Genomic DNA, 26,767 nt, shown 5'->3' on the forward strand with positions numbered 1-26,767 from the left:
TTCCCTTTTTCCCAGCGTGATTCTTCCTTCCACAATGAGATTTTCATGTCACCCACCATCATCCCCAACACCTCTCTCTCTTTGGTCATTGTGTCAAACAGATGCCACCAACTGAGGAAGTTTACAGCCAGCTAGTTGACTAGTTGACCTGACAGTCAGAGAGACCCCTTGCTGCACACAAGCAGAGCAGACCAGTGAGCATGTCTTAGAAAGTTAGCGTTACACAGAGACCTAATTCTTGATTTACCCAGCCAAGGTTTGTTGGCAGTGCTGCCCCACAAACTGACCGGCTTTGTCCCTCAGACCAGGAGAGAGAAAATCCCTTGTTCTACCTACTCTCCTGCCCCCAAGAATCACTGGGAGGAGGCAATGCCCTCTTTTTCACTGGTGTTTGTCCCAGACATGAACATGACCTGAGGTTAACTTACCCGTCGAGGCACAATCATGGAGATGGGCTCAATCAGGCTTTTAGTTGGGATCAGTTTGTAGAAACGGAAAATCTCACAAGCTGACACTTCGAGGCCTCTCTTTGGCATCATTCCTGGTGGCATAGCATGAAACAAACAGGGTATAAATCTCCCTAGGAAAGGTAATGTCATCCACCATGTAAAAAGGGTCACAAAACAACAAAAGGAGTCACAGCATCAGCTCCACAGCAGCATGGTCTGAAATCTGCACCCAAAACTGACTCAGTGGCACAAATGACAAGACTAAATAATTTTTTTCATGAGGCCACGGAGTTACACACAGGGTCCATGGTTTTCGTGCTAAGCCTCCTGTTTCATATTCATTCTCATGAGCTGCAAATAGAGTGACCAGGACTGAGCAGAACTGGCAGGTTATGCCACAGGATTCAACTATCAGGATCACCAGGAAGGGATTTCAGGACACCTAAAGAACAACAGAATGCTATACGGGTCAGTATGAAAGCCCTTCCAGCCCAGTATCCTCCTCCCAACATTGTCCAAAAGCAGAATGCAGTATGAGAAGGGTGTGAACATCTACTCTGTCATACAGCACTATTTGTGTTTTAGGCACTAGCTAAGCCACACAAGGTCTCTAAGTACCTTGTAAGCTGTTGTGGTTTAACCCCAGTCAGCAACTAAGCACCACACACTCACTAAGCACTCACTCCCCCCACAACCCAGTGAGATGGGGAGAAAATCGGGAGAAGTAGTAAAACTCGTGGGTTGAGATAAGAATGGTTTAATAGAACAGAAAAGAAAAAACTGATAATGATAATGATAACACTAATAAAATGACAACAGCAATAATAAAAGGATTGGAATGTACAAAGGATGCGCAGTGCAATTGCTCACCACCTGCCGATCGACATCCAGTTAGTCCCCAAGCGGCGATCCCCCGCCCCCACTCCCCCCAGTTTATATACTAGAAGTGATGTCACATGGTATGGAATACCCCATTGGCCAGTTTGGGTCAGCTGCCCTGGCTGTGTCCTGTGCCAACTTCTTGTGCCCCTCCAGCTTTCTCGCTGGCTGGGCATGAGAAGCTGAAAAATCCTTCACTTAGTCTAAACACTACCTGGCAACAACTGAAAACATCAGTGTGTTATCAACATTCTTCTCATACTGAACTCAAAACATAGCACCGTACCAGCTACTAGGAAGACAATTAACTCTGTCCAAGGTGAAACCAGGACATAAGCTCAGTGGACTTCTCTCCCATGAGCTTGTACACTCCAAAGCCTACAACCATGTCAATTCCCTTAACAAAAGAGATTGCCTCTCCTTGTAGACCTTGCTTCATGGTGTCCTACAGAACCTTTGTTTTCTACTAATACCAAATGACTTCATTAAACAGTAAATTCTATTTGAATGACTGTTGCTCCTTACATTATGCATTCATCTAAATGCGAATCTAAACTCCACTCCTCTACATTGTATTTTGGTTTGGCATTATAGGGAAAGAAGCTTTTTTGCAATAACCTTAGCAGTATGTTTGATCTACAGAACAGGTCAGGTTAGGGAAGTAGATTTGAATCACTCAGGCCTTTTAAAAACACTTGTACATTTCCTTTTCATGGAATGTTCTTTAAAGAGACTATGACAACATAAAATCATGATGCTGTACATCGAAAGGATTATAAAAGCTGAATAACAGAGAGATATTCCAGTTAAGTTTTAAATAATTTATTCCTTTCCAATAACAAGTTTTTGAAGGAGACCTGCAGCCACAAAATCCAGTGCTGCTAACTAGCTGTACCAATGTCCAAGAATGAGAATGTCCACATGTAGTGTGGAGGGGTGGCAAATCATCTTAAAAACATGTCAGTCTGTAGAGGAATATGGCTTACAGGGCAGACTGGAGAAGATTCAACAAAGGGCTACCAAGAGGGTGTGAGGGCTGAAAGCTAAATTCTGTAGCTTGAATGAGTTAAACAGTGGGTAGTATGCGCACAGGTTAATAAGCAAGGGTCTCCAGTGGAGGAGAGGTGACCTAATCACAGCAGGTCTATCTTTGAATAGGAAATGCCGGTACAGAAGGTAGGCAAGTGATAAGAGTGAAGGCATTAAGATGTGGCATACCCATTACCAGAGAAATCCCAGAGTGGAAACAATGTCAACAGAGTTTAATGCCAAAAATCTCAAAGCAGATTCACAAAGGGCAAGGAACATCCTCCACCTTTAAATCCAGACTATCATCCCTTCCACCTTGACCAGGTATGTGACAAGGGATGCAGCAGCGACTGGTAAAGCTGCTCGGCCCATGCTCTGCTGGTCGGAAGGGACCCATCCAAGCTGTGACCCTGTAACACCACTATGATATATAGGTGAGCTGGGCCAAGCCGACTGTTGTGCACCTGTAAACCTGGGTGGAGCCTGGAATCTGACCCACTCTCTTCTCTGAATTATATTTTGGATACTCCTGAACTCTGACAGCCTCTAAAACAAAGAAGCCACCATCCTGTTGTAACATTAGACATATGCTGCCACTCACCAATTCCCTTCTGTGGTAAATGAGAATGATATTCCATCAGGTAGTTTAGGTATGGTTTCTCAGGGCTTATCTCATAGTACCGTATATTTCCATCACCCTAAAGGCAAAGAAAATTAACATAAGCCAGGGTCTGCTGCTCAGCATGAGGGTCTGAGAAGAATGCCTGGCCCCAGAGGACATGCAGGCTCAAGAATGAACCAAATATTTACTGCCAAATTGCTATGTGTGAAAGTTAGGGCTCTACAATGTACCTCCCCACAGTAAACATGGTACATCTGCAGTGGCAAATGTAGCCTGATGCTGCAGCACCCTCAGGCCCCATCCCATCAGCATATATCTTTAGGTTAATGTGCTTCAGAAGCATCTTTGACTTCAGCCTGACGCAAAGTAGGCCAGGAGAAGAATCAGACAGGCCAGCATTTGCTGATACTGAAAGCACTTACCCTTCCCGCCACGTAAAGCATGCGTGTGTCTGAGTCATAGAAGGGAAACAGGAGTCCTGAAGAGCCATCGAGATCTTCCTCCAGTAAAGGCACAGAAAGGTCATTCTGGGCAGGACACAGAAAAAAGAGACAGCTGCAATCATCTGTCACTCACCTCAGGTCAGGGACACCTTAGCTGAACCCCACCTCACAGTGGCATGTAAGCACAGCTCTATAAAGATCCTAGGACATGGCCAGCTGCCCTGAGCAGAGGGCCACATACAGACTTCTTCAAAGCTTTATGGGTGGGAAATGGGTGTTCTGTCTCTGGCTCTTGACTGCATGCAGCACGTCAGGACATCAGTTCCTACCACTAGAACATCTCAGGCACCTGATGACATCTCAGGGGTAGATACGATAAGAAACTCTGCCTGCCTCTACGTGGGCCACCAGACTCTGGGAGATGGAGGGGCCTTCAGGGCATATCTGCATCACACAGTGAATTACTCATGTTCCCTCACTACCTCTAGTCAAGGCAATTACCTCCACAATAGCGCACCACTCACCACAAGAACAGTCTACATCAGCCAAGCAGTCTCCACACTGCACGGTGAGAAGGTTCCCATTGCAAGGGCAAAAGCTTCCATCTGCCTATTGCAAGTTAGCCACGTAGGAGGACATAGCACACCACTCCATACACAAAGCTGGCATGTCTCATACAAAGCTATCCCTGCACTGCTGAAGGGAGCAAAGTTGGGAGGATCAACAGGGCAGAGTATAGTGTCCCATGGCTGCCATTGTGGCTATTGTCATATAATATGTATTTAGCACAGGGTTAATACATACTTTGTCCTGCAGAACTGCCCAGCTGCAGACTCCAGAAGGCCAGAGCTTCTGTTTGGATGCGATGATGACATGGTGGACAAGGACCTCAGAAAGAGGCCTGTGGGCAGGTCCTGTGCCAATGCATGACCCTAAGGAGGCTGCACATGCCTGGCCTCATAGGCCTTCCCACTGTGTTCTCAAACTAAGTGTGGCCAGCTCCTCTAGCAGCTCTGAAGGCAGTGAAACCCTGATAATGAGACCCATGGTGTGTCAGAGCACTGCTCAGCTTTGTGGAAAGCCTTCAGACAGCAGCACAGTGCTTTGCCTCCCACATATGCAAAGAAACCATGTCCACACATAGCCAAATGGCAAATCATATACCTGGTCTACCAGCTTTGTCTGGTACAAAGAGTAACAGCACAACAAAGAAGCAAAATATTGTGCTGCAAGTTGGTTGATGTGGAGGGACAAAGTGAGATGCTGACAAAGGAAAAGCATCTCAGTGCATATGAAAGGTGTAGAGGAGAGCAGGGTTTCATAAGCCTAGCAGTCATCATGATAGGAGATCTTGTCTTGGAAGTGACCAATAAGTGCTACCTCAATACTCTACTGTTAGGAATCATCAGAAATCAAAAACACCCCACATCTTTTTCCCCATTGAGGGCTTCACCTGAGTAGACTGTGTCTAGAGCTCATTTCTCTTTCCAGTACTAGGAATAATTTGCCAGTAAGACCAGTAAAAGCTGCTTTTAAGTCAGAACTACAGTGACCACCCAAAGGTCCTTTGAAGGATTTCTTCCTGTAGGGGGCACAGCATTCTCTTTGTTCTGGAGGATTTCTGTGCTGAAAGCTTTGAGACCACCTTCAGAAACTCAAACTCAGTTAACAGTGTCATAGCAGTAAGACCTATCACCCATTAAGAATCTGACAGATCACTTCTGAATTACTGTTATAAACCAATTCTTGGGTATTTGGCAAGCGGAAAACTTAAAGTGACAGCAAAGAGAGAAAACTGAAGCTGGTATGGTTATGAATGCTAGTCCAACTCACTTGATCCCATAATGCAATTTGCCTATTATTCCACCGAGATGTTCCAGTAGAGAACAGCTTTTTCATATTTCCAAGGAACAAGACTTTATTGACTCTGTGAGACTTGTAGCTGGCTTCCTATAGGAAGAGAAAGGACACTGCATGAGTAAGAGACAGCACTTGTTGCATAGCTACATTGCATATTACACGACACCTCTGATTCAGTCACGTCTGAAAGATCTGCTCAGCCTGGCTGAATTACAGTGAGCAGATTTCATGGGGATCCAAGGGAGGTGGCCTAAACTCTTCAGGAGTATTCCCAAAAGCCCAATCAACCTCTCAAATTATTAATTCAAGTATTTGCAAGAGGGCAATCTCTATTAGTTGTAGGCAGGACTTCCTGTGTACAAAAATCTGTGCAAACACCTACAAAACAGTCAGCTTCACCTTACCAACAGATATGAAGTACAGGCAACAGGAACAACCCTGGCAGTGGGACACATGTACACTTGCATCCACCTGCCCACTGGATCTCTACAAAGCCCTCCCAAGGCATCCCACAGAGGACTGCAAGGGGGAGCTATGAAAACAGTGCACTTCAAGAAGGGTTTCAGGCAGCAAGGAGCATGGTACCAAGATGCAGAAACCCTGTTTTCTACAATGACAGCAAGTGTTCCATGAAAAGCAGAAGGCAATAGCACCATCTGGTGCCTTGGGCAACGTGGGGCACAGGTGCGTCTTCTTTAATGGCAACGAATCTACCCAGAAGAGGAAACACTCTAAGGGGTATGATCGGCTGGACCACAAACCTACTTGTAGGACTGTTCCTGCACGAGGGTCTATCAGACGTATCTTTCTGTCCCTGCAGGCTGTGGCAAGGAGACTGCCATCTGTGTTGAATGACATGGAGAGGACCACATCTTTGTGAGCGTCGAGGACCTTCACCGGGTTTGAGATGACAGCCTCCCTAGTGTCAAGGTTCCAGATCATTATCTGGAGCAAAAGAACACAAAAATCAGCCCTTTGCTGCCTGATCAACTGGGGACTTTGTGTACTCTATTCACTTCTTCCTCTCTTCTCTAAATGTATAGGTCTTACTATCATAAGTGGTTGTTCCCTGGCATTTAAAATAATTCCTGGTACTTACAGCAATGTATCAGGGACACAGTGTCTGTTCAGAATGACCTATTTTCTAATTTCCTTTGCAACCACATTTTATACATAACAATGGCCAGCATCAATGCAGATATTTGCACTAGCACAAGAATGAAGCCAAACAAATGTCTATGGCATTGCATATTGTATCCAATCCAGTAAAGGAAAAGGGGAGAGTAGACTGAAGTTCATCAGAAGACTGGAAAATTAGCAAGTCCTGTTGAACTTGTAGCAATGTCCTTTTGCCTTCGGGGTCACCATGGAATATAGCCCTCAAGAAGGCTTCTGAACTCTTTAGTATTATCTTACAGCTTGAAATTAAAACAAATTTCAACACACCCTGCCAAACAGGGTGTCCCCGGAGGAGAGGTCCACAGAGAACGGACCCACCTTGTAGTCATAGCCAGAGCTGAAGAGGATGTTATTAGCAGTGGGATGCCATTCAATGAGGTCCACTTTTCGAACATGCCCAAGAAGTTCCTTCTTCGGATTGGTAATGTTTCTTGTTAGCAAGTGCTTGGGGATGTCCCATATTTTAACCTGAATGGCACAGGATGGGTCTTTGTGAGATTCCTGAGTAAGGAGCTAATTTGGAACTTACCAATAACTATTATTCCCTTGGTATTATTATTCCCTTGGTAGTGAATAGTGAATAAAGCTCCTGGCTTTACTGAATGCCAGTCCTTTAAATTAGTATCTTTACTTTTTTGTGGGCCTGAAGACTCCTCTTTACCCTCCATCTTTAGCCAGCAGTTCTACCAGTTTGTTTTCTCTTGGCAATCCAACCCTTACACCTGGCCAAAGCTGTCAGCACAATTAGGAAAAGTTATTCCCAAGGGGAAGAAGTAAACCACAGATCTTACAGACCTTGCCTCCTAACAAACTTTGAGCAGGAACAAGCAAATCTGAAATAAACTTCAGCAAAGAGTCCCAGAAGATATTATAGCAGTGATTGATCCAAGCAGTCATCCACTCAACACTACCTGGTAAAAGAACTGAGAACTCCCCTGGTCAGATGACAGCTATAGTACTGTTTGTCCCATAGAAAACTGCACCAGTGCTGAACACTTTGCAAATGACACAGCCATTTGTCAAAGTAAAGAGAAGCCCACCCAGGTGGCCACACGGCAGATGCCCTGAGAAGAGAGACTGGGCAGCACTCAACATTGGGAGTGTGCTGTCTCATAACAGGTCTACCTGCAGCCCTGGGTTATTCTAGCAGGATGCTACGTGAAGACAAAAATCCTTTGTCCTCCTGGGGTGGAAGAAGACAATAGAGGAAACCTGCAAAAGGGGCTGAACCTATGCAGGTAGAATGAAAGACTCTTTCTCACACTAACCGTAGAAGCACAAGTATTTAGGATGCAAACAGATGATTAGCCCTTTGGCTCAATGAAAATTACTACGTTTGTCATTTTTCTAGGACTTAGCCTGAAGCAAGAGGGAAATGCTCTTTGAAGCAGATAGTTCATGGAAATTAGCCACACCCACCCAAGTCTCCCACTGTTTGGCTGATGAGGATCACACCTTTCAAAGCCAAAGAAGGAGAGGCACAAATTCTTGGCCCTGCTGGGAAAGATCATGAGCACCCTTCTCAACAGTGTTTATCCCACTGAGGAATCAAGCCCATCAGAAACCCAAGGACTGTGGGGTCCAGTAGCCTCCAGATTAACTTCTACAGCCGTAAGAGAAAGCATCACACTCTACAGCTTCAACAGCTATCACTAAAGCAATGGGGCTGAGAGAGCAGAAAAGGGAAAAATAGGTTGTGTTCATGCTGCGAAGAACTGCCTAGAATGAACCATTCACTCCCCATGCTATGAAATGGTTGGTGGTAAAAGCAGGGAAAAGCCCCTGGCAGGAATCTCAGGATGCATTAAATGGCAGAATTTGCCAGTGCTTAGCATGCAGAAGAAGCAGGTCTTGGAGCCAGACCTGTCAGGCCAAGCAGGAACAATCCATGAGCCTTCTACCCTGCTGCATCTTGAAGAAAAACTGACACAGCAAAGTAAAAGGCACAGAGTTGCCCCTCTAAACATAGGGGAGATCTTCAGCAAGCTGAATTCATACATGCCTGATGATTTACCAAAAGGAACAGAAGAGTTAAGAGGATAAGCCATGTCCCCATACTGTTCAAACTCTCAGCCCCTGGCCACTTGCCTTGCCCTCAGTCCTAAGCCTGCCTGAAGCAGCAGTGGGAACTGGAAAGGTCACTGGGTGTTCACAGAGACTATCCATCCCCTCCAGTACCCAGAAGTACCACTCTACATGTTTCAGCTACATGCCACAAAAGATAGCTGTGGTACCACCAAGGCAAGCTGAGGAAAGGCTGGTTAATGTCCAGGAAACCTCTGAGGAACGTGGATGATGGGAAATTTCCACCATCTTCACAGAAGTTTTTGGCCTCCTCAAAAGTTCCAGGGAGACCCAGTCCAGTAAGAGCAATCAGATGCATCCTAGCATACAAGCCAGAACAGTGGCTTATGGTAATGCTCAGAAATGGCAGAGAGCACCAGGCCTTTAACAACAGATGGCAAGGGAGACTTTGGCTCTAATGTCCAGTCCAGTGGAAGTGTTGGACGCTTCTGGGACCCCAAAAACGTCCTCAGACTTCTCTCGGAACAGAGAGAAAGTGTTACTGTGGAGATGTCCCAACAGTATGTGCAATCCGAGCTCTCCAGTACAGGCCAGGACAAGTAAGACAGATGTTGACCCCATGGAGTAAGTCCAACAGCAGCCAATGAGATGAGGAGGGGACAGGGGCACAGCAAATCTGAGGAGAGCTGGAAAGACATTAATTTGTTCAGTTTGGGAGTGAAAAGGCAAAGGTGAGCTCTTCTGGCTGCCCTTCAACTGCATTGCAGGAAGGCACAGAGAAGATCAAGCCAGACTCTTTGGAGGTGCACAAGGAGACCACAAAAGTCAATAGACACAAATGGCAATATGGGCACTTTCTGGAGATCAGAGCGCCCTCTTTTCCCTAGAAGGGTACTCAACCCCTGGAAGAGGGCCCAGTGAAGCCACAGGATCTGTTGTCTTGGAGATCTTCCCAACTCATCTGGAGAAGGCTTGGAGCAACCTGATTCAACTGGCCTGCTTTGAGCAGGGCTTGGACTAAGTGACTTCCACAGGTCTAGCTACCAGGTACCAGGAACTACAGTCACACTAAGAAACACAGTCTGCTGTCCCCACTACTTAGCGTAGAGGGAAGAGGTGTCCATACACTGTGTCACTGTGCAGGGGACCCCTAGAATCCCATTTCCTGGTACGAGGATGATGATGGGAGGGTTGTACCAAAAAAGAGAGTACAGTCACAAACAGCAAGACTTCTTAAAACAACTTTTGGTGCTGAGACCAGTGACAAGCTCAGTGTTTCCATTCTTTAGCCTGAAGAATGATCCAGTGCCAAGTTGCAGTAGGAAAATGGAAAAGCAAGCTGACAGAGAACAGTCCTTCTGCATATACCCCAGGGTCCTGGTGGACAACAGAATAAATATGACCCAGCAGCATGCCCCGACAGGGAAGAAAGCTAGCAACATCCTGGTCTGGAACAACAGAAGGATAGCTACTAGATCGAGGGAAGTGATTTCTGCTTTACTCAGCAATCATTAAAAAACAGCTGGAATACTGCATCCAGTTTTGCACCTTCCAGTGCAAGAAAGATGCTGATAAACTTAAGTGAGTCCAGTGGAGGCCACCAGCATGCTCAGGAGGCTGCAGCACTTGTCCTGTGAGGAGAAGCTGAGGGACATGGGCTTGCTCAGCCTGGAGAAGAAACAGCTTCAGGGCAAACTGATAGAAGCCTTCAACACTGACAAAAGACTACTGAGAAAATAGAGCCAGGCTCTGTCTTGAAGTGCAGGGTGGGAGAACAGGATACAGCGGTCACTAACTACACTCAGGACATTCTGACTGCACATAAGGAAAATATTTCCCCATGGGAGCAGTGAAGAACATGAACAGGTTGCCCAGAGAGGTGGCAAAATCTCCATCCTTGGAGGTTTTCAAGACTCAGCTCCACAGACCTGTGCAGGAGGTGGGAGTAGATACCACTCAAGCTCCCTTTCAACATGAATGGTTCTGTGATTCTGTAACTGCAGCAGGAATCTTCGAAGCTTGTGCTCATTCCTCATCTGAGGCTCAAAAGAGAGGGCATGGTGGTGCCTTCCTGCCACAAGTCCTTTTTGAGACAGCATGAAAACCTGGCATACAGGTTGGAAGATAATATAAAACCCTTACAGGCAGCTCAGAAATTGAAAGAAGCCTTCAAAAAAGACACGAATATCCAAAGAAGCAGAGGCAAGTCACTAAACGGGAAGGACAATTCAAAGGGCCTAGATTTCCAATTCAAGAGTGATTTCTGGCAGAGCTGAAATGGCAGAGGATGTGCACCAAGCCAGGGCTGGAGGAGATGACAAGGGAAACCTCACTGATGCTGTGTGGCAGAGGGTGAATATAGCCAGTGGGAGAAAACACACATGGGATCTCTGGAAAAAAGCACAGTAGTTAGTCAGATGTCCTCACTATCACAGAAGTCAACATCACACATTTGACAGGACATGGAAAGCAACCTTTCAATGGGTAGATATGGGCTAAACTGTCCCTTACAAACATGAATTAAATCTTTCAATTCCTAATAACTAGTCTGCACCTACGCTGGAGTAAAATATGTGACTGCATCTTAATTATACTAACTTCAGCTAAACTACTTATTTCAGCATAGTATGATGCAGATTCCTCAGCTGCCTCATAACTGATCCAGCATGACTTTAGAGAGTAACTGAGTGTAGGAACACACTCAAACTTGCTCTGCAGGGAATTAATCTGAAATAGCTGTTCCAGATTTTGTTGTGTTGAAGCTTTTATTCTAAAGTAAAGGAATAGTTTCATAGCAATTAAACTTGAATAGTCATTCCATTTTAAATTCATATGCTATTTTTCTCATGCAAACACACCCAAAAAGACGCAAGCCCCCACAAAACAGATCTTCCTCCTCACACTGATTTTGGTATATCATCCAGAAGGGATCACAAAGGTCTGACCTCAAAAGAAGGAAAGGAAACTTACTCTTACCTGACTTTTTTTATAAGTATATATATGCTTTCACATCTCATCCATGGGTCTTTTAGTGGTTTTTTTGTTTCTTTCCCCAAAAAACACATTAGCCAGGTAATAACACAGAGTACAATCTGGTAAACTTACTGAGGCATCTTCTGAACACGAAGCTATTACAAAGTCATTGAACGGGTTCCACTTGACGTCCAGAACATTCCCTTTGTGCCCACATATTTTGGGATGATGTGGGTCAAGCTTGCCTGTCTGGAAAAAACAAGTATCATCAAACCTAAGGTGAGCCATGGAATTATGGAACATTTCCAAGGAAGATCCAAGCCAACTCCAGCAAGAAACCTCTTTCTGCTTGTTATGCTCCAAATGCCCTGGGTGCGCTCTAGCTGTTGAGAATGAGTTTTTGCTGTTCCTGCAAGGCAAGTCTTGATGATACCACTGAAAAGAAAGGAAAGAAGTACTCAGGCCTTCCTAAGTACCCACTGCTATCAAGAAATCTGTACAGCAATCGAGTCTGCTGAAGTTAGAAGACAGTATTTGGTTCAGACACCAGAATAAAACTTAGAGGAAAAATACTCATGAATGAGTTGAATCTTCCACATTTTTTAAAGATCTTGGGGGGGCGGAAACCAAACAGAATCTCTTTCAGAAGACATTTCTTATAAGCGGGGGGGGGGGGGGGGGGGGGGGGTGGTTAGCTTTTATTTTTTAGCCTCACCAGCTAGCATTTATTTTATTTTTTAAGTAAAAAGAAATTTGTGACACAAATTAAAAATGCAGTTTTTCTTTCAACAAGCTATCTATTTCTCTCTAGTAGTGTTCAAATCTAGCCATTCACCGGATTCAATCAGCGCTCCAGACTCTCCAAAAAAATGCCCTGTTTGGGTGGCATCTTTACTGGTAAAATTGCAAAGTGCACTAAGGAGTATTGAGGGCATTGTGCCACATGGGGGCTCTGTTGCATCAGGATAAACCCGTACTGTAGGCTCTGCTACAAACTCAAGTCGGTATATTTATTATGTGCTAGGAAGGTGCTGGGGATTTTATTAACATTGGAGCGGCACTTGCTGCTCCCTGTCAGGAGCAGGAGAAGTATGGGGAGCTGCAGGACCCATCTTGCATCCTAGACATCTGTCCAAGAGCAAAGGTCAGTCACCTAAGGAGAGAGATGTGGTGGCAAGCTGCTGATGCTTACCTGCTTACTTTTATCCCACCTGGAAGAATCGTAAATTAAAATGAATGCAAATGCGTGCTCTCCTGGAAAGCAGACACTTCTGTTGTCATCCCTGCACCTCTCCAGAGGTAGGCCTTAAGAGTGCACAGCAGAGGGGAATCAGTGTTGGCCCTAACCTGGACGGGGCTAGGATGTAATTTTCCCAGCCTTGAAAATTTGTATGGTTTTGAAGGCAGAATAGGACACAATGTGTAACTATTCTGGCTTCACCGGAAAGTTTGTCACATAGACTGGGCCGAACCTGCTTTAAACTGAACACCCAGAGGGCTTTGAAATGTAAAAGACTGTGTTTTTTTAGACTACAGTCTAAAACAATTCCCTTTTATAATAGCAACAATGCAAAGTGACTTGGGAAGGCAGAAGAGAGATAAAAGGCCTTTAATAAGCAGCGTTCCCCCACCCACGGTGTCCTTTTGTAGGCTTCAGGGCTGGTTTCAAGCTGGCAACTCAATGGGCTGGGCAGCCAGCTCCACAGGGATCCCTTGATCCGTATGGGAACTCTGTCCCCTCCCAGAGCTGGCTGCCTGTCTGCTCCCCACTCCATTTGGGAGACTCCCAGGCTGCCCTGAGCTCGCCTCTGTCTGCCCCATACTGCAACACTCTCCTACCCCCACATCCCCAGCAGGCTCAACTGGCCCTGGAAAAGGAGCCCTTACCCTCCCAGCCACACGTCCCACCTGCCCCAATGCAACCCTGCAGCCCTGGTACAGAGCAGGACCCACAACACATGAACCCCCAGGCTGCAAACAAACAGGTAGGGCTGTTGGTCTCAGACTCACATCTGCATGTGGAAGTGAAGCTCTTCATGTACTGGGGGAAATTTCATTCTGCAGACCAAAAACTATTTCAGTAACTAGATGTCTTGTCATTCATGCAGAGGTACCTGACTTCCGCAGTTACGTGCAGAGCTTGAAAATGAGTAATTTTTCAACCGCTCACTTTCTAAAGTCCCAGCATTTTCGAAAAGTAGCCAAACTCAGAGTTCCTTGACAAAAACCACTTCTAGTGGGACAGCTGTTAAAACTCTCCCAGCAGATTTGTACAGGGTAGATTACTGTGAGATGGGTCAGCCCCACTTCTCAGGTGTTCTCCAAAGGGCATTAACACACTTTGTAATCACAGCACAGCACAGCACTCACATATGGCATCAGTTAGGTAAGGCCTGAGAGGTCATCACAGGTTTCATTTCATACTCCTTGCCCGCAGAGAGAAGGGAGCAGGGTTTGCATCTAAGAGGTCTACACAACCACAGATGTCCTCACTTTCACACCTGGTACTGACACAATGAAAGACTGGAGACTGCAAAGACTTGGACACAAATATCTCTCTGTCTCTCAGGACTTTGTTCTTATTTTGCTATCCGTTTGCTTTATGTTGCAAAGGAACAGACAGATGCAGTCTCAACCAAGTCTGGTCATCAGAAAAGGAAAAAGGCAGGCCTTTGTCTTTCAAAGGAAGGCCACAAAATTGCCCGCTGAGTCAAGATCCTTCCTTGGCATCAGTGCATGCACTTCCCCAACACATCTGTGTCAGACACCAAACTACACCCGGGCCACAGTGTGGGAAAGTAGCTCATCTCCCTGTTACTGCCACTGAGCCCGTGTCTCCTCGGACTTGGAACATTCACAAAGGTATTCAGTCTGTTCTAGGCACCAGGCAGCCCCTGTGGCCACAGCCACTACCCTCCCTGGTGAGATGTCCTTCAATGGCACATCTTCATGAGGACCTAACTGACACATTCTGCAACAGAATACCATTCTCCAAATGGTGGCAAATATTCAACTAATTCCTCTTCAGGTTGAATGCAAAGGCCTGCTGAAAGGAGCATATCTATGGCAAAGAGCTCTTTCCCTACATAACCTCTGCTGCTCAGCCCCAGGCTCTCAGAGAGGAAGAATGGTGCAGAAGGCAGGAAGTGGTATTTATTCAAGGAGAGATGAGAGAGCTTGGTGTCGATGACTCAGCAGGAGAGGAGCACAACAATCAAGTAAGGAGGCATGGTCAAACAGAGAGAGGTTGAGCCTGCATTCGAGCACATGCTGAAGCAGGCAGCCCCTCCAGTAGCACACAGAGAATGAACTCAAAAAAGCACTGGAGGGACAAGAGCAGCTCCCCAAGCAGGTTGTTCATCCTCCCTGGAAAGTGGAGCTCTCCCTGTCCCAGCTACCATCTCCCACCTTGGCTAAGCATGATGTCCTGACTCTTGGGCTTTTCATCCACACTGTGGCATGCTTGGGATGTGGCTGCTCCCTGTGAATCCAGTCAAAACCACGGAACAGCTGTCCATCATGAGAGGGCAATACTGTCCCAGGCACATATCTCCAGACTGGGCTGCCTTCGGTGGCCTGGCAGCCAGGGTCACAAGCCAAGAGCCCAGTATGCTGTCTACCATGGATCACCACTACAGGAGGAGGTGGCAGCCATAAATACCACCACCAGGAGCACAAGTTGAAAGCTGCCACTTTTCACTAGGTGGCATGGGTTTGGAAGTGTATCATGAAAAAAAGTAACTGTATCACAGCCCCCAGACTCAGGGAAACCCTTTCTGCGGGTTGGTGAGGCTGCTCTCCCCCACCAGCATGGGTCAGGAACAGGTATTCAGAGAACGGCTGCATGAAGCACAGCAGGTACAGATCCTTTCCCTGATACACCAAAGGTCAGCCCTTGAGGGACTTCCTAAACTAGGGGAACTACGTCTGCACAAACACAGTTCGTAAACTAACTCCTCTCCATAACTCTGTCCTGTTTTGAACCCCTTGATTCTTCTGGGCTCATCAGCATCTGGAGCAGTGAGCTCCACATCTGAACTGCAGAAGCATTCACATCTGCTGCTAACGGTCTGCTCCCTGGTCTCCAGGATCCCCTTCACCACACAAATCAAGAATTGCTCCTTAGACTTCTTCCCCACCCTCTTCACAGTTTTATATACCTCACTTGTTTTTTTTTCCCAGACTGACTGAGGCCTAACCTACAAAGTCTTTCCACACATGAAAGCAGTTTCACATTTTCACTGATGTACTTTAATTATCCTTTTCTGTATCTCCTAGTTCTACCATGCCTTTGACCTCTGCAATCAGTATTTCGGATCTGGGTGGAGTATCTGAGCAGATGTTAAGAATGGAAGAATTGCTACTAAAGACTAGCCAGGCTGAGAAGAGGTGAGAAGACAGAAGAATTAATAGTAAGCAGTGCAAGCACCTTCAGCTCATTTTGCCAACACTCTGAGAGCTGGGTCCTACCCCACGTCCCACAGTCACCAGCTGCCTGCTTATAGATTCAGCTCTGCGATAAAGACAAGTTCTTCAGCCTCAACAGATCATGGTCGAGGGGACAGAAATGACTCAGTCAAGAAAAACAGGGTAGTGGTTAATTTTAGAAGGATTGTCTCTGAACAGCACCAGCGGTGAAGGAGCTGAATAAACAAAGTCTAGAAGGGCCGGGAACTGTGCTAGGTTCTTCAAGCATAGCCAGTTCGCTTTCATCCTTAGCAAATATATATTGGAAAAGTGGCATTGCAATAACACCATCAATTAACTTTTAATTAAAGGCTGAACTTTTGCCTTTCATCTGTTATGTCCTGATTCCAGAGAGCTCATAATCTTATATTGAAGTGAATCCACATTAGTGCATGCCTAATTTTTCTGAAACAATAAACATCAGACAGCTAGCTTCTCCTCTCATCAGATCCCTAAGTCATCAAAACCCATAAACATGGGATTTGTTTCTGAAAAGGAAGTTTTTCCAGCATCAGTGCTTGAAGCTTAAGAGCTTCATTGCTTGACAACTGTGTCTCCATTCTTTCACAAAGGACAGGGTAGAGCAAAACATACCATATTCTCCTTTGGTCACAGCTAAAGCCATGGCATTAAAGCACCTTTCAGTTTTTGCCCTCTGTATCTACTGCTTTTTTATTTGCAATTTCTCCTAGGAGACAAACATCTGAACAGCACAGTTCCTGCTGATTATACAAGAAAGGCAAATGACATATGAAATGAAAGAAGGTGTTAAAAAACTGCAAGCAGCAATGTAAAGCATGTAAGTACACACATCCCAGGAATCACCTGTCAGGGCATCTGTGGCCCCTTCCATCATTTTGCAATTCAGGCAACAGCATTAACTGAATATCCTCTGTGTGATCTAGCTCCCTAGAAAGCCTGGCTCTCCTCCAGCCTCTCAACATGCTCTTGAAAGCCAGCTTGCCTCAGCAGATCTCACCTGCTGGATGGGAATGACGATGAAGGCCCCTCCACCCACGCACTCGGTCACCACAGCAATGAAGTGGGGGTTCACAGCACAAAAGTGGTTGTCGTGGACGTTGCGGGTAATGGGCACACAGTCGTAGCACTTGTCCTTGCTGGCGGCTTTGCCGTACACATGACGGAACTTGGAGCTGCGGTACTGTGGGTGCCAAGACATCTGCAACGGGAGAAACACAACACCCCGTGACATAAGGACTGGCTGTCCCAGCAAGGCTTGCAGACCTCCACTCCCCTCTCCACAGCACAGGCTCATCTTCCCTATTTGGGCTCCTCGCACCAACCCTCAGCCAGCAAGCAGCAGCCACATTTTTGTTTGCTGGTCTTCACCTCTTTGGCATGACCTGTCTTTGCACCCATTGCACATCTCTGATGGAGAGAGGAGAGTGCAGGGGAGAAAAGACAGCTCTCTTCATCACCAGCCAGCTGGGCTGTACACGCACCAGCAGTCCCTATTGCTGGGGCAGGGCCACATGGCAGCAAATTTAAGAGGAGATCAATCTCAGTTGCACAGAGCTCAGGAAGCATGAAAGATAAAACATCTTGGGTGAGGAAAGCCTGAAAGATGGCCAGTCTGGATGCATGCTTCGTTTAGCACTCAGGTGCTTTAGAACCAAAAACAAGTCTAAATTTTGCTCACATGAAGGGAAAAAAGAGGTTTGAGAGATCATAGGAATAGTTACAGTCACCCGTTGTTTTTTCCCCACTGACAATGACATTCTGCATGTCTCGTTTATAACTGCACTGCAGCCCTCTGACAGACAGCATTTTAAATGGTGTTTAAATGAGATACACAAAGCATGCTAAACACAAGAATCCCTTCCCACAGAGACCAATAATGCTTAATGGAACTGATGCAACTGATTTCAAATAGGAAACCACCCATGCTGGGCAGAAAAGGCAATTCAGACTATTAACTCCAGCTCTTTCCACAAGACCTAGACAGTAAAATGCACATGGCGAGGATGGTGAGAAGACCCTACTGCACAAAGGAAAAGAAATGCAGATCAGGCAAGAAGGTTATAGGTGAAAGAGAGCCCGACACAATCAGCTGCGAGTATAGGCAGAGACTGGGAGAGGACTTGGGTTTGTCCCGTATTGATCTGTTTAACGTGCATTGGGTGAATGGTATTGTCAGTGATGCTGAATCAACAATACTCCAGTTTGAGAGGGGAACTCAACCAAGCAACTTTTGGGTTACAGGAAGACTTTGACCGCTCACTCACATGGGTAAGCATTTGAAGGGAAGCATGCACTCAATGGCAGGAAATCAAGTGCATCATCACCTGACAAGTAGGGGTCTAAGCAACTCTAAACCAAAATATCCTTGTTGCTGGCACAGTATTGCATCCCCCTCAGATGACTATTAAATGCTCGGAAACTGTATTGCTTGATCCTGGGCAGTCTAACTGGAGCTTTACAAGCACCCATCAACACAAAGATCCACAAAGCTCACATCCCACATCACACTGGAAGATTTGGGCTGTGAATAGTGCTAGAACTCAAGTCCTGTCCTATTCCCCCCCTTCTCCCAATCTACTGGCGCAGCTCAGAGCCAACCCACCTTGGACAAATACACGTCTGTAAAAAATCAGCCCTGGCAGATCACTGGTTGCTTTCACAGTCATTTTTGTTGCTCACTTTTACCTTGGCATATTTTACCTATGTTAACCCTGCATTTGTCCATATTCTTAGCTGATCAAATTTCTTGTGCAGAAAACATTAGGGGCAAAGGATCTCTCATACAGTGAGGGCTACCTATCCCAAAAGAAAACAAAGAAATGCAAGTTATTTGAAAGAGAAAGCAGTGATCCTAGGAAGCTAATGTTGGAAGAAGGGATGTTCACAGGCAGAAAGAAAGCTGAGGTTATATGCAACTGTCTAGCTCCCCAAACAGCCCCAGAGGTGCAGCATTCTCAAAGAACTTCATGCTCATTACAGCTTTAGTGGTTAGGTTTGTCACACTGGGGGAAAAAAAAAAAAAAAAAAAATCACTGTATTGTCTGGATGCAGCAGTTCCTTCTTACAGCAGGGACATTATATTTCCAAAAGGAAATTAACTGCCTGGCTCCAAGGAACTTCTAGCTAAACTGCACTTGAGGCAGGAGAGAGTGTGTGATCTGGAGGTTCAAGGCTCTTCTGCAGAAAGGAGCAGCCAAGCACACAGGAGATATTCATTATTGCAACACCATTTCTATAGAGAGCAGGAACACATAGTAAGATACTGACATCCCATGCAGACTACCTGTAAAACGTTAACAGCAAATACAGAATACAGGAAATAAAAGGAATTAAATGTCCGAGTTTGGACAGTGCTTAGGAAAGACAGCTCTCTCCTATTTCAATTTGTAGAATTAAGGTTCAGCTGCCACAGCAGCGGACTTCAAAACACCTACAATTCAGGCAGCACGACAAGATCTGACTGGGAATATCATAAAATTGGCAAAGACAATCCCAGTGGAACAGTGTCCCTTTTGACACAATTTCAGCCACAGCAGAAAGCTCAGCATTTAAAGAAAAAGCTCATGGATAAAATATGGTGAAAAACAGCCTGAATAGGTGCAGCATCAGCAGACTGTGTCTGCTACAGTGGGAGACGCTGATCCCAAATAAAGCAGACACATAGACATTAGGAAAAACTTGTTTGGAAGGAGGGTGGAGGAGTGTTTTGCACTAGAGGTTGCTTGAGTGGTGATAGGTCTCCATCCCTGGAAATCCTTTCATGACTTGATTAGACAAACCCATATCCTCCTTGATCTAATGCTCATAATAGTCCTGCTCCAAACAGGTGGCTGAACTGGAGTAAACCAAGGGCACAGTGCCACCAAACCATACTGAAACCTTACGATTTACAGCTGAAAAAGCTCACATCAGAGCTGACTCCATGGGCCACAGGGAGCTAGCTGCAAAATCCTCCCTTGAGCAAGAGGCAGAGGTACCTCCATGGGATCCCCCTCTCCTTCATCTTTCTCTGGCAAGCAGGAGACCGCAGCGTATGAGCAACTTTTCTCTCTCCTTCCAAAGCTGCTGAGGTTCTGGCTGCACTTTCCACCTACCTCCCCCCATTCAAGGCCCCACCACGCTGCAGTACCCCTCACCAACCTCCTCCTGGCCCTGGTCACACAGGCTCCCATCTCCACAGGAAAAAGGAGCTGGATAAGGAGACCTGGACAGTAGCAGGGCTACGTCTGCTCCCTCTCTGCTCACAGCCCCAGGCAGAGCCCTGGGCATCCACCAACTCTGCAGGCCCCTTCCAGGGGTGGTGGGATCTGCCAGGGGGTTCTGCTCAGTGTTGCCTCCAGGGTCCTTCTTTACCATTTTTAAACATTCACTTCCCTTTTCTCTGTTTTCAGGTTTTGCCAGTCACAATTACTTGGTTTCCTTCCAGGTTTCATCTCCTTTACTGCCATCCATAGTGCAGAAGAACAGACAGAGACACCAGGCAAAAGAAGGTGACTGCTGTCCAAACATGCAGGGTTGGGATTAGCAAAGCTACACCCCACCTGGACTTCAGTCTGACAAGGGATGTGAAGGGCAACAAGGAAGGTTCCTACAGGTATGTTTTGGGGTTGTGTGGCGGGGTTTTGGTAGCAGGGGAGGGGGCTGCAGGGGTGGCTCCTGTGAGAAACTGCTAGAAGCTTCCCTGGCTCCAAGACGGACCCACGTCTGGCCAAGGCTGAGCCCATCAGCGGCGGTGGTAGCACCTCTGGGATGACAGATTTAAGAAGGGGAAACCTGCAGCAGGGGAGGAGATTGGAGTGTGAGAAAAACACCTATCCAGCCAGCAAGGCCAGTGAAGAGGGAGGGGGAAGAGGTGCGCCGGGGGAGGTGATGCCCCTGCAGACAGCCAGAGCTCTTCTGGAGACCAGAATCTGGCACAGCGTCTCCTGAAGGGACAGACTTGCATCCTCTCCCCATCCAAACACACACTGAGATGCTCACACTCCTCAGAACACCCTATGCCTGGGCTGAGAGCCTTCCAGTTCATCATGCATGGTGTGGATTGTACATTTCCCTTGCCAAACAATTGTTTTCTGTTTTCTTGTGCTGCTCACCTCTGAGCAGGTATGATGGTTATGGCTGGGATAGAGTTAATTTTCTTCATAGTAGCTAGTATGGGGCTGTTTTAGATTTGTGCTGAAAACAGTGCTGACAATGCAGGGATGTTTTCATTACTGCTGAGCAGTGCTAACACAGAGCAAGGCGTTTTCTGCTTCTCAACCCACCCCACCAGCGAGTAGGCTGGGGGTGCACAAGAAGTTGGGAGGGGACACAGCTGGGACAGCCGACCCGACTGACCAAAGGGATATCGCAGACCATATGACACCATGCTCAGTGTCTAAAGCTGGGGGAAGAAGAAGGAAGGAGGTGGACGTTCATAGTGATAGCATTTGTCTTACCAAGTAACTGTTAGGCGTGATAGAGCCCTGCTTTCCTGAAGATGGCTGAACACCTGCCTGCCAATGGGAAGTGGGGAATTAATTCCTTGTTTTGTTCTGCTTGCGTGTATGGCTTTTGCTTTACCTATTAAACTGTGTTTATCTCAACCCACAAGTTTTCTCACTTTTATCCTTCTGATTCTCTCCCCCATCCCACCAGGGAGGACTGAGCAAGCGGCTGCGTGGGGCTTAGTTGCTGGCTGGGGTTAAACCACAACAGCAGGGTACAAATACATGCCAATGAATTAATAATGGTTATGTTTGCTTCACGTTCCCGCAGTTTCACACAAGAAGCCTCCCTTCTCCTTGAGACCTGTGCTCTGCAGAGCCTGTGTTGCACTCCTGTTTAAAAGCTGCCCTGGCATCAGGAGACACAGGCTGAAATCCAGGCATACCTCTGGAGACCTTGCCCCAGCGCACTTCTGGAGAAAACACATAACGTGACAACCTTCCAAAGCACTTCTAACCACTGTTCTCTATCGTTCACAGGCAGGTTTCCAAATTCTGCCTATACCTCACCTGCCACTCTGAAAAGCACTTCAGATGTTCAGGTGATCCAGCCTGAGAAGTTGGACTCTCTTCCTCCCCTGTCTTTATTGACAGGGAATCAAGAGAATTTACAGTTCTAAAGGACTTTTCTGAGGTCCCAATCTCTTGAAGGTTAGTGATAATTTGAAATGCAGAGGGATCAACAGAAAAAAATAAATTTACCCCTCATTCCTTCTCTTGCATGCAGGGTCAAAAAGAGATAAAAAGGGGAGAAAGGAAGGAATGTAAATGCTAATAAGGGGGATTTTGAAAGTTACAATGAACATTTTAATCTGAAATGCCATGAAAACTTCTCATTTCCCTTTTATTTTCTCTTTTGGAATGCTAAACTTGTATTGCATAGGTAATGCCTTTTCCCTTTCAGCCTTGTCATTTTTAGGTGATGTTTCTATGGCTAAAAAACCCATAAGGCAGCCTTGCTACTCTCTTGGAAGCACTGTTTGCAAGTATTCAAGGAGAGTGCCACAAGAGATTTAAACTCCCAACTCTATGCAAATAAGCGGAGTGAAACTGGCACAACGGTACACAACTAGAAGGCTCCAGAGAAGACACACATCCTTTTCTCAGTCCTGAATCAGCAGTCCATGAAATAAAATCTTTACATGCACTCAGCTCCAATTAATAAAATCAAACAAAAGCAAGAATCATTGGCCTTCCCAAAATCTGACTAGGGCTACGATTTTCTCCGGCCCCTTCTCTCCTACTGTCTTCAACTGTTTCATTCATCTTATCCTTCTCGTCTCCTGCTCAATCTTCTCTCCTCCCCTCCCTGTCCTTTTCTTCCATACACCTGATCATTTCAAAAATTCACCCCTCCCCATCCAAAACTGAATGTAACTCACTGCCAAAAGGTAAGAAGAGTCACTCTGGGAGACCCGAAAAGTCCTTTCAGCTATCTTGTCTCTGCCAATGTCAATTACATAATGCTTAGAGCCAGATGACAAGAGCAAGATGTACACGAAGTCAGCGTCAACACTGCCCTACGCTGAACACCAAGCTGCACATGGGAAATAGGAGAGACATTCCCATTCCCAGTACCCCAGGACTTGTAGAAAGGAAGCAGTTAAATACATGACTTTAAATAAGGCAATTAATATATCATGAAATACTGCTGGGTTTCTGCCTGAGAGCCAGCTACAGGCACTGTAAATTTCATGACATGACTACATACAGAGCAGACTGTACAAGAGAGCTCCATAAGAAGTACTTCCCCTCTCCTCACTCTGCTGTCCCCACAATAGATTTATGTTGAAACAGAAAGACATCTGCTACCTGCTCCCAAACCAGGTTTGTGCAATCTTCACACAGGCACAAGGTCTCGGTTTCAGTGCCTCCACTTTGAAGAGACTGTTGGCCCCTCTTCTGATCAGAGAGAGGCGTGCTTCTTGCTGAATCTTGCTTCTTGCTGAATCTCAGCAAAGGAACAGCTGTGGAGCAGGCTGCTCCAAAACTTGCTGCTCTTACCTAGCCAGCATCAGCGCACAGCTGGGGAGCAGTGCAGTACATACATCATGTTGGCAAGGTCAGTATTTCTTACACCTCCTGCAGAAGATATCTGTCACCTGGACACAGTACACTACCAAGACTCACATACAAGCACTTTCACTGGGAAACCGCTGCTTTTAGCAGTTGACTAACCAACAAGGCCAACTAAGTCCCAGGTCCACCCAGCTAGACTGGGACAGTTTTGGCAAAGACAAATACATCATACCATTATATTACTCTTAATAAAGCTACTAATGCTTCTCCCCCAGGGCAAAGATCTCTCTCCCTGAGACCAGGTACTGCAGGCCACGTGCTCCAATACACCCTGCCCCTGCAGTTAAACAAGAGCATTCAAATTGACAGGCACTGAAAAAACAGCATGCAGAGGAACTTCTCACTTTCAGATGGCTTTAAAACTTCCAACCTCACACCACTCCACATGCATTTCTCACCCTTTCTTCTTGCCTTATGCAGAGAAAAGCTGTTGGCTGCAACCCTGATAGGAGTACAGTGGTCACAAAACAAGCAAGCAGCAAGAAAGGTGTCTGCTTGTTGTGCTGGTCTGCAGGTGCCACTTTCTAGCTACAAGCAACCAGTGCTGGGTTTCAATTTCCCATCCCATGTGTCCTTGTTTGCCATCAGCTTTCACGGCAATGAAAAGGGCTTTGTTAGAAACAGCAGAGGGCAAACATGTCCCTCTTGCTACATGAAGTATTGTAATAAGTTACAGTTTTCTGCAAGTAGAATGCACTCATCCCAGGAGGGTTTTGGAAGACGGGACAAACTCTCTCATGCTAACACGGACCAAACTCGGGCATGAGCAGTCAGCCCGTTGAAGCACGGTTCAGTCCAGCAATGTTTCGTGCTATCCCACAGAAATATTATTCCCTGGTGATTTCACCAGAGCAGTCAGCTCTTCACACCTCACTCTGTTCCTACCCTCCTCTTTCCCCTTTCATCAGAAGCAGCAGTAAGGGACAGTTTCATCACAGATGTTAATGAACAACCCTCTGGCTCAGAGCAAGGCCATCCCCAGTGACACACCAGTATGGCCCCTCACTCTCCTGGTGCCCTGCACCACACTCTTTAGGTTTACCTACCCCTGGAGACTTCTGCTCACGGCTCTCCATGCATGGCCTGGAGAACCAGCAGAGCAGGGAGTACTTTCAGAGACACCCACCTCCTGCCCCCAGAGAGAACTCACCAGCAGCCTGGAGGAAGCCTGCTGGGTTGAGTTTGTAAGTCTCTTAATGACAGGGTCACTAATGATATGTGTGTACTCATAAACACCAAGTCCTATGCACCACCAGGCAGATGGAGAGGCAGTCCCTGGTCTGCAGCCTGCAAAGAAACTAGAGGACACTCCTCAAAACACCAAGGGAATTACTGCACTGTCAGACTGTTGCAAGAACAGATGGAGGTTTTGCCAAGGCACCCCTTTGCTCCATTGGTTTGGGATCATCCTCATCTCATCCTATTAGCAGCTCTTGCTTCCCCATGAAGAAGGTCTATATCACAAAGGCAAATGGTCCTCTCTCCTTTCCTCTCCTGCTCAGTGACACCTCATTTTTAACAAGATCTTCCCAAGAGAATGTACATCAATAAATCAAAACCAAACCCTCATACAGCCATCTCATCCTTGTGTTAAAAGTATCATGCTGTCCTTTCTCATTTTAAGCATTCCTTGTCTTGGGGTGTGAAAGGTTTTGGGTAAGGCTGTATGAAATACACTGCTGTTACTGTGGAGGAAATATTGCTAAGAACTAATCACGGAGATGAACATTTAACAGGTTATCTTGTCCTCACCAACCACCAACAGCAGGCAGTGGTACTGCACAGGCCATCCTCCAGTCCTCTGGTACAGAGGAAGCTTGCTGGCGCACCAGGAAAATGAATGTGTCGTAACAGATCTCCAGCATTTCAGCTCCTTTCTTAAAGGAATTGTAAAACTTTTATTTTGCCCAGACAAGGCAGAAAACCAAAACATTAACTGCAACTCTGTTTTAACTCAGGAAGTAGTTCCAAGCACAAATGAGGAAGCTTGTTGCAAAGGAGTGATAGAAGCACCCAAAATAAGTCCTTGCAGGTGGCATGAAAATACTCAAGAGCACTATATTGGGAGCAAGAAAGGTTAAAGTTGAAGCCAAATGAAGAAAACAGAAAGGGGTTCATAAGTTTAGGCAGATTTAATATAAAAAAGCGCAACTAAGGGGATGAGGAACGATTTCTAAATGGCACAAAAGCTACTAAACTCTTTCTCAAGCACAACCACAGCAGGATTTTCAAGATTCACCTCCTCCAAGTTCATAATGGTCCAACCCAAAATGCAAGAAAACAAGCAAAGGCAGCATGAGACATGCATGGATGAACCAGGACATCCTCATAAACCTCAACCATAGAAAGGATACACACAGGAGGTAGAAGCAGGGACAAGTGTCCTGGGAGGATTATAGTGACACTGTCCAAAGCTGCAATGCTGGGCTTAGGAAAGCTAAAGCCCACCTGGAGCTGAATCTCGTGAGGGACATGAAGGGTAACAAGAAGGGTTTCTACTGTTACATCATCAGCAAAAGGACAACTAGGGAAAATGTGGGCCTGTTGAGGAATGGGAATGGGGACTTGGTGAGAAAGGACACCAGAAAGGCTGAGGCATTGAATGCCTTCTTCACCTCAGTCTCTACTGCTAAGACCAGCCTTCAGGTATCCTGGGACCCTGAGACCTGTGGAAAGTCCAAGGCAAGGCGGACTTACCCTTGGTAGAGGAGGATCAGGTCAGGGAACATTTAAACAGACTGCACATGCACAAGGGCCTGTTGGGATACACCCACAGGAGCTGAGGAAGCTGGGCCATGTTGTTGCAAGGTCATTCTTGGTCTTCTCTGAAAGGCCACGGCAATCAGGGGATGTCCCTGAGGACTGGAAGAAAGCAAATGTCACCCTTATCTTCAAAAAGGGCAAGACAGAGGATCTGGGGAACGACAGGCCCTTCAGCCTGAGCTTGATCAGGCAGTTAAATGTAAGAAGAAACTTTTTTACTGTAAAGGTGGTCAAACACTGGCACAGGTTGCTGAGAGAGGCTGTGGAGTCTCCATCCTTAGAGATACTCAAAATCCAACCAGACAATGCCCTGAGCAACCTACTGTAGGTGAACCGGCTTTGAGCTGGCAGTTGGACTAGATGATCTCCAGAGGTACCTCCACCTTAAGCCATGCTATGACCCTGTGAAATCTGCACAGTGATCTCTAGGGAAAGCATCCCGAGCAGATACGGTGAAAGCAAACCAGAACTTTCTGCGTGCGTTCAGTGTGAAGGAGATGGGAGAAGTTCCCATTACACAACATTGCCGGC

General features: G+C 46.3%; 1 protein-coding gene across 6 annotated transcripts in view; it reads right to left on the bottom strand.

The window, feature by feature from the left end:
• CORO2A (coronin 2A) overlaps positions 1-26,767 on the bottom strand; it is a 55,049-nt gene that overhangs the window by 5,850 nt on the left and 22,432 nt on the right. For 3 of the 6 annotated variants that reach the window (XM_030004605.2, XM_030004608.2, XM_030004604.2), the window contains exons 2-9: positions 16,906-17,106; positions 11,592-11,708; positions 6,780-6,929; positions 6,048-6,227; positions 5,256-5,372; positions 3,402-3,506; positions 2,959-3,055; positions 429-541 (exon numbers count right to left, since the gene is read on the bottom strand). In XM_030004605.2, the coding sequence (XP_029860465.1) occupies positions 429-541; positions 2,959-3,055; positions 3,402-3,506; positions 5,256-5,372; positions 6,048-6,227; positions 6,780-6,929; positions 11,592-11,708; positions 16,906-17,106 (1,080 nt within the window). Of the gene's footprint in view, positions 1-428; positions 542-2,958; positions 3,056-3,401; positions 3,507-5,255; positions 5,373-6,047; positions 6,228-6,779; positions 6,930-11,591; positions 11,709-16,905; positions 17,140-21,790; positions 21,796-23,656; positions 23,678-26,767 lie in introns of those variants that run through there. The other 3 variants (XM_030004607.2, XM_030004606.2, XM_030004603.2) reach the window with 3 other exon arrangements.

This window comes from Aquila chrysaetos, chromosome Z, assembly GCF_900496995.4.
Source record: "Aquila chrysaetos chrysaetos chromosome Z, bAquChr1.4, whole genome shotgun sequence".
In the NCBI taxonomy this organism is placed as follows: Eukaryota; Metazoa; Chordata; class Aves; order Accipitriformes; family Accipitridae; genus Aquila; species Aquila chrysaetos.